General features: G+C 39.2%; 1 protein-coding gene across 3 annotated transcripts in view; it reads right to left on the bottom strand.

Moving 5' to 3' along the window:
* PAPPA (pappalysin 1) overlaps positions 1–16096 on the bottom strand; it is a 287476-nt gene that overhangs the window by 238437 nt on the left and 32943 nt on the right. For all 3 annotated transcript variants that reach the window (XR_011972082.1, XM_072631746.1, XM_072631747.1), the window contains exon 2: positions 9780–10848. Coding sequence is in view for 2 of the 3 variants with exons in the window: in XM_072631746.1 (XP_072487847.1) it covers positions 9780–10848 (1069 nt within the window). In the remaining variant the exon portion in view is untranslated. The remainder of the gene's footprint in view (positions 1–9779; positions 10849–16096) is intronic.

Raw genomic sequence — 16096 nt, 5'->3', positions numbered from 1 at the left:
CAAAGCCTGCAGGAAATCTTCTGTATATAATGTAGGCATCTCAAACTCAAAATGGAAATCATTATTTTCCCCTCCTCTAAATATGCCCCACCTCTAAACTCTCTGATTTCTGTTACATCAACAATATACTTCAAGTCTTCCAGGCTTATGACCCTGGAATCATCCCTGTACCTTATAGTCAAGCCCCTATATCCAAACAAGTACCTAGTCTTAACGAGTCAAACCCTCAAACATCTCTTGAATCTATCCCTTTCTTTCTAGCCAATATGGCAGTTCACTGCCTTCATTACGAATCACCTAGACTACTATAATTATCCCTTAATTTATTTCCCTGATTCTAGTTTTTCCATGCTCCAATTCATCCTCCACAAAGCTTTCAAAACTATCATGTTGAGTGAGAGCAATACTTCTTTAATCTCTCAAAGGGACAGAAATCATATGACAATATTCTTCTGCTCAAAAACCATTAGTGATTCCCATTGTCTAGACTCTAGAGCAGGGGTAAGGAACCTGTGGCCTCAAGGCCACAAGTGGTCCTCTAGGTCCTCAAGTGAGGCCTTTTTGACTGAATCTAAACTTCACAGAACAAATCCTGTTAATAAAAGAATTCATTCTGTAAAATTTAAGACTTAGTCAAATGGCCACACCAAAGGACCTAAAAGGCTACATGTGACCTGGAGATTGCAGCTTCCCTACTCAAGAGACTAGAGAATAAAATACAAACTCCTTAGCTTAACATTAAAGGCCTTTCATGATCTGTCTAGCAATGTACATACAAATACACACACAATTATACACACACATATATATGAATGTGTACATATATATATATATATATACACGTTATCTGTAAACACACACACACACACTATTCCCTTAAAAGTTCCACATCCTAGCTGAAATGGACCACTTCTCATTCCTATAATTTGATAGACCATCTTCTCTTTCCATATATCCTCACATTCCTTATTTGTTGAATTTGCCACCTCTAAAAAAGCCTTATATTCCTTCAAGAAGTAACTCAACTCAGGTGTCACTTCCTCTATGAAGCCTTCTCTCTCTTCCTCCTCAATTATCCTTGTACCATACATATTTTTGGCCCAATTGCCTTCACTCAGTAGAATGTAAGCTCCTCAAGGGTATAGCTTACTCCTTCTTGTCTGTATATGTCCCAGCATCTGAGCCTTGCACGTAGTAGGCAAGGGAAAGAGAAAAGGAAAAAAATTTTGTTCCCATGATGGAAGGGGAAATGAAACTATATTGTAAGAACTGAAATGCAAAGAGGCTGACAAACTTGTTGAATATCTTATAGTAAGTTGTTCTTGTTCTGTTATTTTAGTCACATCTGATTCTTTGTGACCCTATTTGGGGTTTTCTTGGCCAAGATACTTGAGTGACTTGCCATTTCCTTTCTCCAATTCATTTTACAGCTGAGGAACTTGAGACAAACATGGTTAAGTGACTTACTCAGGGTCATACAGCTAATAAATTTCTGAGGCCATGTTTGAACTCAGGTCTTTCTAACTCCAGGCCTGGTTGCTCTATCTACTCTGACTGCCCCATAGCCAATTAGTTAGTCTCAAGTATTCTGGCTCAAACCAATACATTTCATTCATTCATTCATCCATTTATTTTTTTTTTTACTTCCTCATTTCTTTACTTTTATTTATTTCTGTTTTTATTACAATATGTTGCCTCCTATAAATGGAGGGAGAAATAGTAATCAGTTGGTTTTGAAAGCTTTGGCTTTCCTAAGCCATAGAGTATAATTGAGAAAATGTACCTCCTTCACTTCTTTGAAGAGATGGAAGACTATGGGCATGTAATATTCCATATTCTATCATACAAAAGCAAAGTGTTAGGCCTTTTCATCAAATTATTTTTCCTCTTTTAAGAATTTTTTGTTATGATGGATGCTCACTGGGTACAGGAGGGAGAAATTTTCATTCAGAAAATGAAAGTGATTTAAAAATCAAAAGATTTCAATAAGAAATACAGCTGCTCTAAATAAAATAATTTAAAAGAAAGTTAGATATTAATTACAAAAATAAGACAGAATGTAGTGATATCCATGAAATAGCCTTCAAATCTGAACATGTGGGAAAGTCACTAAATGAAGATACAACAATGCCACTGACATCCCCACAGGTGAATGGGAAGAAGCCCAGTCCTAATTTCATTCTGATGTGGACAATATCTCAAACACATGTCTATGTGCTGTCTTCTGTCTTGTAGGTGCAATCCATTCCCAGAATTTGTCACACGCCGTGATAACCAGCTCGTCATGGTTAGACTCATTTTTCATCATTTAATCCTTCTATCCTGCAACTCACCCTATGTATCACAATCCAATTAAGCTTCCTAAAATATCACTTGTGTCCTGTCCCTCCCTTGTTCAAACCTCTCCAATCATTCTCCACTGAATGGAGGATAAAGTCTAAACTCCACATTTAAATCACTCACCAGCCTGACGCTAGTCTACCTATTGGACCAGTCATGTTTCACACTGCTCTGCTTCACAAATGCTGTGCTTCAGTCAAGTTAGTCCTTGATTGTTTTTTGAACATTTTCATGCATGAATTAGTTTTGTCTACCAAAACAAATAACGAAACTTTCCTTGAAGACAAGGACCATGTTTTCTTGTCTCCAAAATACTCAATATGTGCTTTGACTGTAGAAGAGGCAATATGGGGAATGGAATAGCTAGGGGGTTTTGCCTTTCTTGGCCTTGGTTTCTACCTCTGAAAAATGGGAAGGTTGTGTTTGGTGACCTCTAAGGTCCATGCTAGTTCTGATATCCTCTAACAATTGCTGTATTAACATGTATTGAATGATAAGAATCTGGCTTCACTGATTAAAACTTCTTTTTAACCCCCCACTGAACGGGTTTTTCCTTTTACCTATGAGTTCTCAAACAGGATGGATCCTGATTTTTCTATGCAAGGTTTTCAGAGAAAGAGAAACAAGGGATTATAGTCTGTGGATCCTACCAAGCAGTGATCACCACTTAGGTGACCCAAGATAAATGAGTACAAAATGAGAAAGCACTCCTGTTAGTTAACAGTAAGGTGAGGTAGACTGAAGACTACCTTATCTGAAAGAGAAAAAAGTCTTTGATACTAACTATCCTTAGAACCACAGATCTGAGATAGGCCCCTTAAACCTTCTATCTTAGACTTGTAAAAGGTCTTCTTTTGGCCTTTTCCCTAAAACTTCTTGTAATGATGACTCAGTAGCAATATTTATATGTTTATATCTATATCTATCACCCATCCATACACACATAAAAACCTGGTCTCTATGGAATAATCTTGTTGTCTTTAAAAGAGAAAAAAAAGTTTTTCCAGAAAAATTCACCAACAATCAAGGAATACGTTGTTATTTTTTTTCTGCCCCCTTTCCCCCATTCCAAAACCTCAATTCTACCCAAATTGGGATATCCATATTCAGAGATGAAATTCCATCTTTAAAGTGCCACTGTTCATACTCTGAAAGATTTGTCCAAAAGAGAACAGTCTGGATTGGCTGCACTATTCCATCGCTGGAGGGGGCACACAAGATGGAGTTTCAGACTTCACTCTGCATTTCCTGAGATTTGATGGTTTGTATTACCTATTCCTGCCTCCCTTTCTTTTTCAAAATCTCATGCAGAGTACCCTTTACTTAACTCATACTCACTTCTTAAGCCCTTTGACAGAATTCCATGCTTCTGTCAAGTCTGCATCTCTACAGTGGTGACTGAGCTCTCTGTATATATGTTTCCAACAGGCATCCTTGACTGATAACACATGGACTGAAAATTTCAACCTGTCACAGTGTCTGCCAGTTATTAACTGTTCCCGTCAATTTGGGTGTCAAGTTGAACCTGGATACTTTCATCCTTCTTGCAGGAACACTTCCCTCAAAGTCACCCTTTGGCACATTTTTCTGGTTCTATTTGTAATCTCCTCATCACTAGATGTGTGATTATACACAAAACACTGTACCTCTCTAAACCTCACTCTCTTCTTCTGTAAAGTGGGTATTATAAGTGCAAGAAAATCAGTGCACACCAATATGGTAAGGGTGAGCTATGTGAAAAAGAAGTAGAAAAAGAAGTAGGGAAAGAAAAAAAATTACATCAGAAAATCTGGGTTTAAATTCTGACTCCAATGCGGATGGATTGCATGACTAGTAACAGCACCATTTAAACTCTATAAACCTTAGTTTTCTCAACCATAAAATGGGGATAACAATGTTTGTACTCTATATCTTATAGGATAATTGTAAAGAAAACGTTTTATAAACGTTAAAGACCATATAAACATATTACTAAAGCCACCAAGGAGCTGGAATGAAGGGTAGAATATAATCAACCAAAATCTTGTAAAAACTGGTAGAAACGTCTGATTCCCTGGCTCACTACAACCCTGCAGCACCTCAGGAGTGTATTACAGGAATCCCTTGTAGAATATCCCTGACAAATGTTCATCCAGCCTAGACTTGGGTCACTGCCAGGGATAGGAATTTAACTACTTCTTTTTTCTGTTTTTGAATATCTCTCATTTTTGGATGGTTTTTTCTTAGACTGAATCAAGTTCCTCTCCATCACTGCTGCCCTGGCCCTAGTGGTACCCACAACTAACCAAAATAGCCCACTTTACTGTGATAGTTTTGTTCTGACTTAATATCTCACAGAGAGTCTACCATAGTACTCAATACTCTGTTGGATTGCCCACTTTTTCTTCCAAGCTAACATTCTCATGTACTGAGCTATTCGTTTTCTTGACATGGCTTTAACATATCCAATTTGGGGATGGTAATAACTGAATGGGAAGGGATGAATGAGTACCACATAGGTAATAATAGTTGCCAACAGTTTACTGAAGCTGCTGACAACAGAAAAGTCAAGACAGGCCATGTGGATGTAACACAAATTAAATTAAATTAAATTCAAAAGACCCTTTAACTATGAATAGGATGCTGTGCTATGGATGTTGCAGAAAAACAACAGACATAGAATTGGGGAATCTGAATTTTAGCCCCAGATCTACCCCTACCAGTTGTATGCACATGTATATGAATGCACATACATATATCCATATATATGTATGTGTATTATACATATACATATGCAATGTTAGGCAAGTCAGGTACTCTTTCCTGACCTTAGTTTCTTTTATGTAAAAGGAGGTGAATAGCTCAGATGAATTTTAAACTGTCCCTTTAACCTCTAATATGCTGCTAAAGAGGCAACATGGCATAGGAGATATATAATACTAACATATTAAGAATTATTTGAGACCTGTGTTCAAATCTCATCCTTCACACTTATTAGTGGCATGTGTGACCATTGTCCAATTACTTCATCACTCTAACCAAGCCTCAGTTTCCTCTCCTGTAAGATGAAAATTTCTGTAGTACCTACCAAGATTGTTGGAAAAACAAATAATATACTATGTATAAAGTATTTTGTAACTAAACATACTGTATAAATGGAAGCAGTTTTTGATAGTGAATTTTCCCTCATTAGAGGTTTTTAAGCAAGATGACCAGTCCTGGAATATTTTGTAAAGGTGATTCTTGTTCAGGCATATATTAGACTAGATATCTTCTGAGGAACTTTAGTACGTTCTAAATTTCTTCTAGCTACAACATTCTGTTATTCTTGAACCTGTTCAAAACTGTTTGATGTTCCTATTTTGGCTTGAGAATTTGGTGGGTAACTACTCTTGGCTTACAATATCAATCCAGGAGAGTGTGAGGTGGTTTATAAGAGACAACATGGTGTCGTGGATGAAGTGTGGGATCCTGAGTCAGAGAACCTGAGTCTGGATCCTGGCTTTGCTACTTGCTAGCCAACCTTATTAGTTCAACTTTAGGCAAGTCACCCAAATATTTAGGCCTCAGGGCCCTCAAATGAAAGTGATGAAACCTGCAGGACTGACCTTATATTGTTGTTTGGAGGATCAAATGAAATAACCAATGCTAAGTGTCTTACAGATCTTAAAGCACTATAGTGATGGCAGCTATTAGTAGTACCTTCCAGCTCTAACTGTATGGCCTTTTTATGGAAAGATAAAGATTTCACACCCATCCAATGACAGAGATACTATTCACAGATAGGTGCTGATCTAGCCAAGTAGAACTATAGAGGGATTTCATTTTTTTTCCCTAAAAAGTTATGTATTAAATTTAGGTGTTTTTTTTCCTTCTTTTCTTTCCATTTTTGAAAGCAAACTTAATTCTATCTTCAGTGCATCATGGGAACACACTGTTCATTGAAGACCTTTCGTAACTCAAGCCAATATCCCACAAGTTGATCAGTTTCATAAGTTCTGAATACTGAATTTTCTTAAATAACTCATCTTTATAAAGCACTTTAAGGCTTACAAAACACATTACTCATAACAACCACATGAGATGGGCAGTGTAATTACTATTATTTCTCATTTCACAGTTCAGGAGACTGAGTCTCATTGTGGTAAAACTACATACTTAAGAACCCTAAGCCAGAAGTGCAAGCAGGCAAGATTTGAACTTAGATGTCCTGAAAATAAATCCATCTCCCCCACTCTTTCTCCATCCCTTCATTCCCCCTTCCCTCCTTCCCTTCCTTTCTTCTTTCTTTCCTTTCTTCCTTCCTTCTTTCCTTCCTCCCTCCTCTCCCTTCCTTCTTCCTTCATATTATTTCATTATTATAGAAACAACAGAAGAACAAGGAAGTTCAGCACTTTCCCTGCAACCTAAAACTTCACAAAGTTGCCTGGAGCCTTGAGAGGTTGAGTGACTTACCTACGATCACACAGTCAGTATATAGAAGAGACAGGACTTCCCTCTCTCTTCCTACTACACTATGCATAGACTCTAAACTGCGTTACACAGAGACCCATAGTAGAATGCATGTCACAGAGAACTCCCTTAAGGAGACAAATGGTGCTAGGCAGGAAGGAACATGACTAGCACAGCAAGGGAGTAGGATGAAGTTAAGAGACTTCAAAGCAAAGAAAACTCATATCCCAAAACAGAACCTAAGCCCCACAATCACCTGAACAAAACCCTTCACTTCTCCTTTTTTACACACAGGTTTCCACAGGCTTCCCTTTGTCCACATGAGCTGATGTGGTTTGGGCCATTGTGGCTGAGCACAGCAATTCTTAGGTATTTTCAAGAGAAAGGTCTTTGTTTGGTTGGTTTAATCCAGTGTGTATCGCTTTCACTGCCAGAAAACTTGCATCTCTGGTGCTCATTCCAAACACTGGCACGTGGATGTAGTCAGAGATTCTGGGCAATCACAGTCCAGTGAATTAGGAAACAAGAGATGGTTTGAGTATACACGGTTGGCTTTTTTAAGTATAATCTGCACATGCCAGAATCCCTCTCTTGACCTGAACGCTGAGGTGGAATAAATTTGCCTGTCAGTTTAAAGAATATGTATTTCACCTCCTCAACCATTCTCTTCTAGTAGAAATAATCAAGTCATAGAATGTTAGCAATGGAAGGAACCCTACAATGCAGAATGTTAGCACAGGAAGAAAACGTACACCATCGCATATTAGAGCTGTAAGGCTAACTCAGGTTAGATATTACGTCTTTGGAGGGACATCAGAATATCAAATGTTAGGTCACAGACTGCTGGAGCAAGAAAGAATCTCTGAGGTTATCTAGTCTAGTCCAATGAACAGACTCATTCCTCCCCCTCACTGAACAGAAAGGACAACTGAGGGAGGTAAAATAATTTGATTTCACCTAAATTTCTTGCACAATTCTTCTCTGGTTTCAAGACCTAAAGGGATTCTATCTGCCATTTATTTACATATGTTTGCCATTCTACCCTCATTCTTATTTTCATCTCAGGTAAAATAATGCCCTCCTACCTATAGGATCTTCTTATCCCCATCTGTAAAATAAGAGCAGTAATATCACCTATTTTACAGGATTGTTGTGAGGATCAAATAAGATAGATTATGTAAAGTGTTTTGCAAACCTTAAGATGTTATGTAAGTACTATTATTGTTGCTGTCAATATTATTCCTTACCAATTCTTCAAGGACCATCTGAAACCCAACCTTCCCTACCTACTCCTTCTCTCATTGGCTCCCCTCTCCTCTGAACCTCTAAAGAATTTAAAATCTGTATTACAATGTATCATCAAATTCAGTACTTCCCCATGCTGCTCACTATTTTTCATAAGAATATTAGTCTTTCTAAGGTGAAAATGTGTGTAATGGGAATGTATGTGTAGAACCTATATAAAACTCTATGCCACCTCAGGAAGGAGTGGGGAGGTAGGGGGAAGGGGGAGAGGGAGGGAAGAAATCTGAGATATATGGAAGTGATTGTAGAACACTGAAAACAAATAAAATAATTTTAAAAAGAATATTAGTCCTTTCTCCTGAAAAAGACTGCCAACTGGGAAAAAAGGAACCAAATGAGACTCCTGCTTCAATTGTGGACCCGTGCATAAGATTGGGCACAGACCTATGGGCATTAATATATTATTTTTGATTGATGGATCTCTCTACAGTCTCCCTTAATAGGTATCCTTGATTTCAGGTCTAGAACCCCAAAAGATCTATGGGTAAATTTCAGGGGTATCGTAAATTGGGGTAGTAAATAAATGTGCATATATATGTATATGTACATACATATATGTAGCCATGTATACATATATACACATATATGCATGCATGTAAATAAGTATATATGCTTTCCCCACTAAACCCTAACTGAAACTTAGCATTTCTTTCAATTATTTAAAAACATTATACTGAGAAGAGGTCCATTGGCTCCACAAGACTTCCAAAGGGGTCTATGGCACATAGAAGTTGAGAACCTCTGCCTTGAAAGGAGTTGGGGGATAAGGAGGGAGTGTTATAGGTTTCAGGAGACTATTTTAGGAGCCAAACTATTCTCCCCTTAATTCTTTGTCCTTAACCTAGAATCAGTGAATCATGGAATTTTTTTTTGGATTTAAAAGGAATAACAAAAAACACTTAGTCCAAGCCATTTATTTTTCATAAAAGGAAACTGAGGTCCAAACAAGGGGAGTACTATATCCCTTCAAGTATTAAAATGCCATATTTGAAAGTTCAAGACTATGTCTCAAGCAGAGAGGCTCCTATATTTTCTGACTCCCAGAATTCCTTGATTCCCAGTCCATCTCCTTACTCCCCCAGCCAGCATCCCTATCCGTATAGCTATTGTGTTTGTGTTCAAGAGTCCAGCACTTTCTAAGAGAAGAGCCAGCAAAAAAAAAAACGAACGAAAAAAACCAAAACAAAACAAACAAGTAAAGACCAGCAAATGCACTGAAAATAGCAGCAAGTCCACTATTATACGTGTTAAATGGAAAGCCACTATTAACAGTTCAGTTTTAACCAGAGAAACTCAGAACAACTGATTCTTCTTGACTTGGGATCTCTAGCCCTCAGGGTTGAAGGACATTCCCAGAAGTGAGCCTAGACCAATTTCAGGACAGTTTGATTCTGGGTTTCTAGTTTTATTATATAGTCCACAGTGGAAGCTCAGTCAGCTATTAAGTAGACTGAGTACTCTTCCCACCTCCCCGAGTCTCTCCTCGTGCATATGCCCTCTAGAGCCTGAATGAAAGAGTGAGCACAGTGAACCTAGATGTCAGAAGACCTGACTCCTAGTTCTAGCTCTGCCACTACCTAGCTTTGGGACTTTGCATAATTCACCTTGTCTCTCTGTGCCTCCGTTTTTTCATCTGTAGAAATGTCTCCACTAGCAACTACAGGTACTGTTTGTACAAGATTTTTGCTGAAAAAGATGCCTACCTGTATGGAGAGTCTGGGTCAAAGCATGTCTTGGTGACATCAGTAATCTCAGGGTTGCAGCACTCTCCACCATCAAAGTTGTATCTCTCATAATTACAATCCATGTCACATATACCATTCTGCTTCTTCTTGCTGAATGCTGAATGTCGAAGGTGCCGGCAGTCCCCACCATCATAACCTGTCAGAGTGTGGTTGCACTCAGGATCACAGTTCTCATCTCCAATCTTACTGATATCACAGTTGGCGAGGATGAGACGATGGCGTAGGGATGAATTCTTAACTTCCAGCACTTCCAGCTGCCATGTGATGTTATAGCGGTCAAAGGCCTCTATCAGTTGCTGGTGCTGGAATTCAATCTGCTGTTGGCTGACTGTTGGATTCTCATGGTTGTCATCATAAATGTTCACCACTCGGTAACGTACCAATTTGGGGCGGCGGAAACTAGGGAGCTGGTTATAGCTGGCAATCACTTCTACATTGTCACAGAGGGTCTGTCCACACAAGGGGGGCTCCAGACTAGTATCAAGCAGTAAACCATGGTGGTAGCCAAATTCAACTTGGGGGCTGCTTCCATCTTTCATAGAAGACCACATGCTTTTCATGTTCTCTAAGTTCTCTTGAATAACAAGCTGAGGTAGTCCAGTGCCTAGTCCATGATTTGCTCGCCCCATGTCCAATATGATCTCCTTTTGAGATCGAGCTGTCTTCCAAAGACTGAAATGCTCAATGTAACCCCGATAATTATGATTTAGAGCATTCCCACCAAGCATGAGCACTTTACACTTCTGGGTCAAAGGGCTAAAGATTCCACCCACTTGCTCACCACCCATTGCAACCTGGGCACCATTCACATAGAGCTTCATCAATCGTCCATCATATGTGGCAGCAAGGTGCACCCATTGATTAGGGAGATAGCTTCGATGAGCACTGATGGCAGTCACCTTCCGAGCCCGGTCTGTCTTCATGGAGAAGAAATAACGGGGATCTCTACTGCCCTGGTCACTGATGGTGTGAATCCCCACGGCCCATCCTCGGTCACGAGAGGTGTAAGAACATTTGTCATACAGTCCTATGTGTCCCCAAAAAAGAAATATGAATGAATAAACATAACAAAACACAAAATTGTTTCCTCACCCCTCCCCAACTTATGAAAATCTATCTTAGCAATTAAACTGCTGCAATAGCTAGACAGGAGAATTGGGGGTCAAGTGCTCCAGACATGCAAAATAGATATGATTCCTATTCCCTGGCCAGAAGCCAGGCTAGCTATGACATTCACTATAAAGGAAAGTCATTCTTTGTGTTTGTATCAATTTTATTCATAGGGTAGTGAAGGTTCCACTGTACTGTTGATCTACCAGTGGAAACCTCAGCAAAAGGTTCTCCTGACTTTATCTCTAGATGTATTCCTTCGCTCATCCCTTCCCTAACTGCCCTGTCTTTATGAAGACATATGTCTTGTCTTGAATACATTCAGTCATTTGCACACTCAGCAAATGGAATTCATACATTCATACTTTCATATGTTCAGCATGCTGAATAGAAGACTATACTAGGTATGATCAAATATGGTTTAAATAATATACAACAGCTTCATTCATACAGTTTATGGTCTGATATAGGAATAAGATAAATATAGCTAGCTATAATACACAATATTCTATAGGCACATAGAAAAGGGTAGTGAAGGAAGATCTATGAGGTTCTCTATTATGAGAATATTTTAGCTCTAGAATCTCAGAGTTAGAAGGGACTTCAGAGGTCATTCAGTCCAACCCCTTTCACATAGATGTTTCAAGTAGGAACTGGACTAGACAAGGAGATGTCAAACTTGTAAAAGGCAAAATTCCCAGTCCTAGAGTGCAGAGAGTTAAATTAAAATGTAATTAGGATATGTTTAATGAAGAAAGTAAAAATACAATATAACACAGATAATGTTAATTTGTAGTTTTCTAAGTTGATAAGCAGCCAACAGGTAGCCATTTATATTTGAGTTTGATACCACTAGAGGTTTGCCCAGCTCTGCCTCACTTAAATCCAATTCACTAGTAAGCCAAGACATCACCCTCATCCTCTTTGAGAAGGAAGGACAAACAATAACAATAATAATTTGACTAAATGGCCCTTAAAGCTCCTTGAAATTCTGAGTTCCGAAGTCTTTGTGAAATACAGAATAAAGCATAGTCACTAGACAATAATATATGAGCCAGAAAGAGAAAGGAAGGAGAGGGAGATAAAAATGAATGCAATATACCCTTTTAGACAATTTCTACTTCACGTTCAAGATTGATTTCCGCCATCATAACTTAAGCTGCACATTTTCCATTAGCACTAATAGGATGCTCATGGAGAATGTCCAGCATAATAAATTGAGAATGTCCTCGCAGTCTTTACTCAGACATTGAACTTAGGGTCTTGCACTAAGTATGAACATAGCTATTCTTTCTCTTTATGTCAGAGAATGTCTCAAACTGGCAACTTCTTGCTGACCAGTCTCCATTAGATCCCCAAGTCCAATTCACTAAGCTAATCTCAGGGCATTTTATACTCATTTTATACACTAATCCTATCCCAATTTGCATCATATTTATTCCAATAAGTAGCTTAAATCTCCTTTTAGACTAGAAACTACTTGAGGGTAGGAACTATGTTCCATTGGTCATCTTATCCTGACCTAGCAAAATCTGTTGCATATAATGAGTATTTTAAAAATGTCTGCTGATGAATAAATGGATGTCATTCTCATAATCATATCTTTTATTTTCTTACTCTCTATTTACAATCAATATAATTCAGCAAATGCTGGTTACATTCCCAGTATTGTATGTGCAAGGCCTTGGAGTTACAAAGGTGAAAAAAGAACATAGTTTCTACTATCGGTGAACAGATAACATGACAGGGGCCACACAGTATGTCAACAAATATATATGAAATATAGTAAAATATGATAAGGACAAAGGATAGAATAGACAAAGCACTAAGAGAATTGGAGTGATCACTTCCATCTATCTGGTAACATCTCAGAAAATTTTATGGAAGAAATGTAATTTCACCCGAATCTTGCAGTAAAGTGAAGTCATTTCATGTGTCAGCAATGCACAGGAAGAGCTTTTGAAGTAAGGCCATGCAAAGCACAGAGGAAGGTGATTATAAGACATGACCTGGGAATACCTACTTGTCCAATCTGGTGAGAAAATTAGAGGTCATAAAGGTGAAGAGTGGGAAATGAGGGTGAAAGGGTGACTAGAGCATGGAAAGCCTTAAATGCTGAGCTAAAGAATGTATTTTATCACACAGGGAATGAAAGCCTTCAAAAGGTTTTGAATAGAGGAATGATATGGCCTGTCCACCAGGAAGATTAATTTTACAGTTGTGTGAAGGATGAGTTTGAGAATGGGGAAGAGACTAGGAATGGGGGAAAGAGTTTAGAAGTTATTTCAACAATCTAGAAGAGATTTAATAAGGTACTGAAGTAGTGGCTACATGAATGGAAAAGAGGAGGTGGATATGTGAAAGAAGCTTCCAAGGCAAAACTGACATGATTTGAAAACTGACCAGACATTTGAAGCAAGGTAAGAATCACAGGTACTCAGAGATTTGGGTTTGGGAGGGGAGGAAATGGGGAGGATATTGGCAACATCAACAGGTACAGGGGACAAGAGTGTGCGTGTTCGTCCTTTGTTGCCAAAGAAGACCTTGCCATCAGAGTAATGGTGACCTGATTTGCACTTGACTTTGTTTTGAGTAAGGGAGGGCTGTGCAGGTCACCAGCCTCACTTCTCCTCCACAGCCATCTGAATTCAGTGACCAGATATTCATCAGGATGACTGGAGATGAACCAGGATGAGGCAATTGGGGTTAAGTGACTTGCCCAAGGTCACACAGCTAGTGAATGTCAAGTGTCTGAGGTGAGATTTGAACTCAGGTCCTCCTGACTCCTTCCTTGGTGCTCTATCCACTGCACCACCTAGCTGCCCCAGGGGAGAAAAGGAAAGGGAGGGGAAGAAGATGATGAATTTAATTTTAGATATGTTAAATATGAAATCCCTATGGGATATCCAGGTGTAAATATCCTGTAAGCTAGTAAAACTGTGGCCCTGGATTTCAGGTGAGTTCAGGGGCTGGATACATTCATAGCTGCTGCATATATATGCATGTAACACACCATAGCGTGCACACACACACACACACACAAACACACACAAGGCATTACAGTATAGAGAACAGCTCTAGGACTAAGACCAGTGTGTGTGGGGGTGGGGGTGGTATGTATGAGGGTGTACATGAAAAGAAACAAGGTGTAGTAGAAAGGGAGCTACTCTGAGTGTAAAGAAAACTTGAATTCAAGTCTTACCTCTGAAAAATACTGTTTCTGTCAAACCGTAGGAAACTCACTTAAATCTCTCACCTCCCCAAACTCTCTAAAGACCAAAAGCTGCAGAGCATTTGACATTTGCATTAGCAAAATGAACCTCTTCAAAGCAGTTCATTATACCAGTGAAATCCCAAACATTATCCTTCTACCTACCGATGCAGGTTTTGCTGTTCTGTCATTTTTCAATAGTGTCTAACTCTTTGTGACCCCATTTGGGGTTTTCTTGGCAAAGATAACACCGGTGGTTTGCCATTTCCTTCTCTGGCTCATTTTACAAATGAGAAAACTGAGGCAAACAGGGTTAAGTTACTTGTTCAAGTTCATCCAGCTAGTAAGTATCTGAGATCAGATTTGAAGATGATTCTTCCTAACTCCAGACCTGGCACTCTACCCACTGAACCACTTAGTGGCTCCACATATATGTGTGTGAATCATCTGAAAAGAGTGAAGAGAGAGAAGAGATATGAAGATAGAATCTTTGATGGAGGCAATATAGTTACTTGGATGGCCTTGGTCAACTCACTTAACTGGTCTTCAATTTTCTCAAATTTAAAATAAAGGCATTAGACAAGATAACTTCTGATGCCTTCCAGTTCAGGATATATGAGCTTAGGATTTATATTTAGAAGGGGGAGGAAAAAGATGAAACCTTTCAAGAGATGGAGAAGTAGTCTAACAGGTAGGAGAAAAACCAGGTAAGTACAGTGGCACAATAACAACTAAGGAGGGGGAGTATCCAGCGGTAGGAAACTGCTGGAAGTCAACACAAAAAAAAAAAAAAGAGAGAGAGAATTAAAAAAAACAAAAAAAAAAAGGTCAGTGAAGCTGGCAGTTAAAAGGTGATTGGTGATCTTCTAGAGTGGTAAGATTGGAAATCAGACTGCAAATGACTGAAGAGCAAGTAGAAAATGAAGAAATGAAAGGGACCAGCTTTGACTATCAATAGGGAAGAGAGAGAGATGACATTTTGAGAGGGTGGTGAGGGAGAGGGTGGCAAGGTATATGTTTTTTTTTTTTTTCTTAAGGATAGGAGGGACCTGAATATTTCAACAGGAGGGGAGGAAGGAGCCAGCATTGGGAGAAATTATCAGAAAGACAAAGAGTATAGTGATTGTTAAAACAACTGGTAGATAGGAAAGAAAGGAACAGTGAGAGGAAGGGTGCTTATTCATATCTTTAGAACTACAACTAGAAGGACACAGGAAGACAAAAGATACTGACTCTATCTGTCCTCTTGGGTTTGATAATCTGGGATCTGCAGCAAGAAAAGTAAGTGGAAAGAGTGTGAAACAGACAAGAACATAAAAACATGGCACCCATATTACAGTCCCTGAGTCAATTTGCCAAAAACATGAAAACCTCCACAAACTCCCACCAAAGGAGCCCACTTGGAAATCATAAATCTTTGTCAGCTTAGTCGGCATTAGGAGACAAAATATTAAGGTCTCCTTCCTCCCTCACACCTCCCAGGGTCTCGGCCCTCACTTCAGATTTGGACCAAGTTGCTCAACAGCCATCTGCTAACGATCACTCATTAACGGTGTGGTCTTGTCTAGTATCAACAAGAGCAAAGGTTACCAGAGGGCTCATTGTATTTTCTTTCCCACCTCCAAGCCCTGACCCCTCCTTCTCCTCTCCCCATTCCCCCCCCCCCCCCCCCCACTCAAAGGAGAAGGAAAGTCACCTCTAATGGGAAAATTGAAAATTTTGAAACAGGCCATCCTCCAACCCCCCCCCTTTTATTTTGCCAGGGGCTCTTAGTTCCCCCCTTTTCCTGTTGCCTTTGGAAGGGAGATCTCAGGGTTAGGAAGGTAAAATGTTTATACATCTGTAGGGCGCTCTCAGTTCAGAACCTTTCTGAGACCAGTTTTTGCTCTGAGTGTGCCTCTGTTCAAAGCAAAGAGAGAAAAGGGGAAGACAGCAAGGACCCAAGAGACAGCAA

The sequence above is a fragment of the Notamacropus eugenii genome, chromosome 1 (genome assembly GCF_028372415.1).
Source record: "Notamacropus eugenii isolate mMacEug1 chromosome 1, mMacEug1.pri_v2, whole genome shotgun sequence".
Lineage (NCBI taxonomy): Eukaryota > Metazoa > Chordata > Mammalia > Diprotodontia > Macropodidae > Notamacropus > Notamacropus eugenii.
This window is presented reverse-complemented; position numbering and strand designations above follow the sequence as displayed.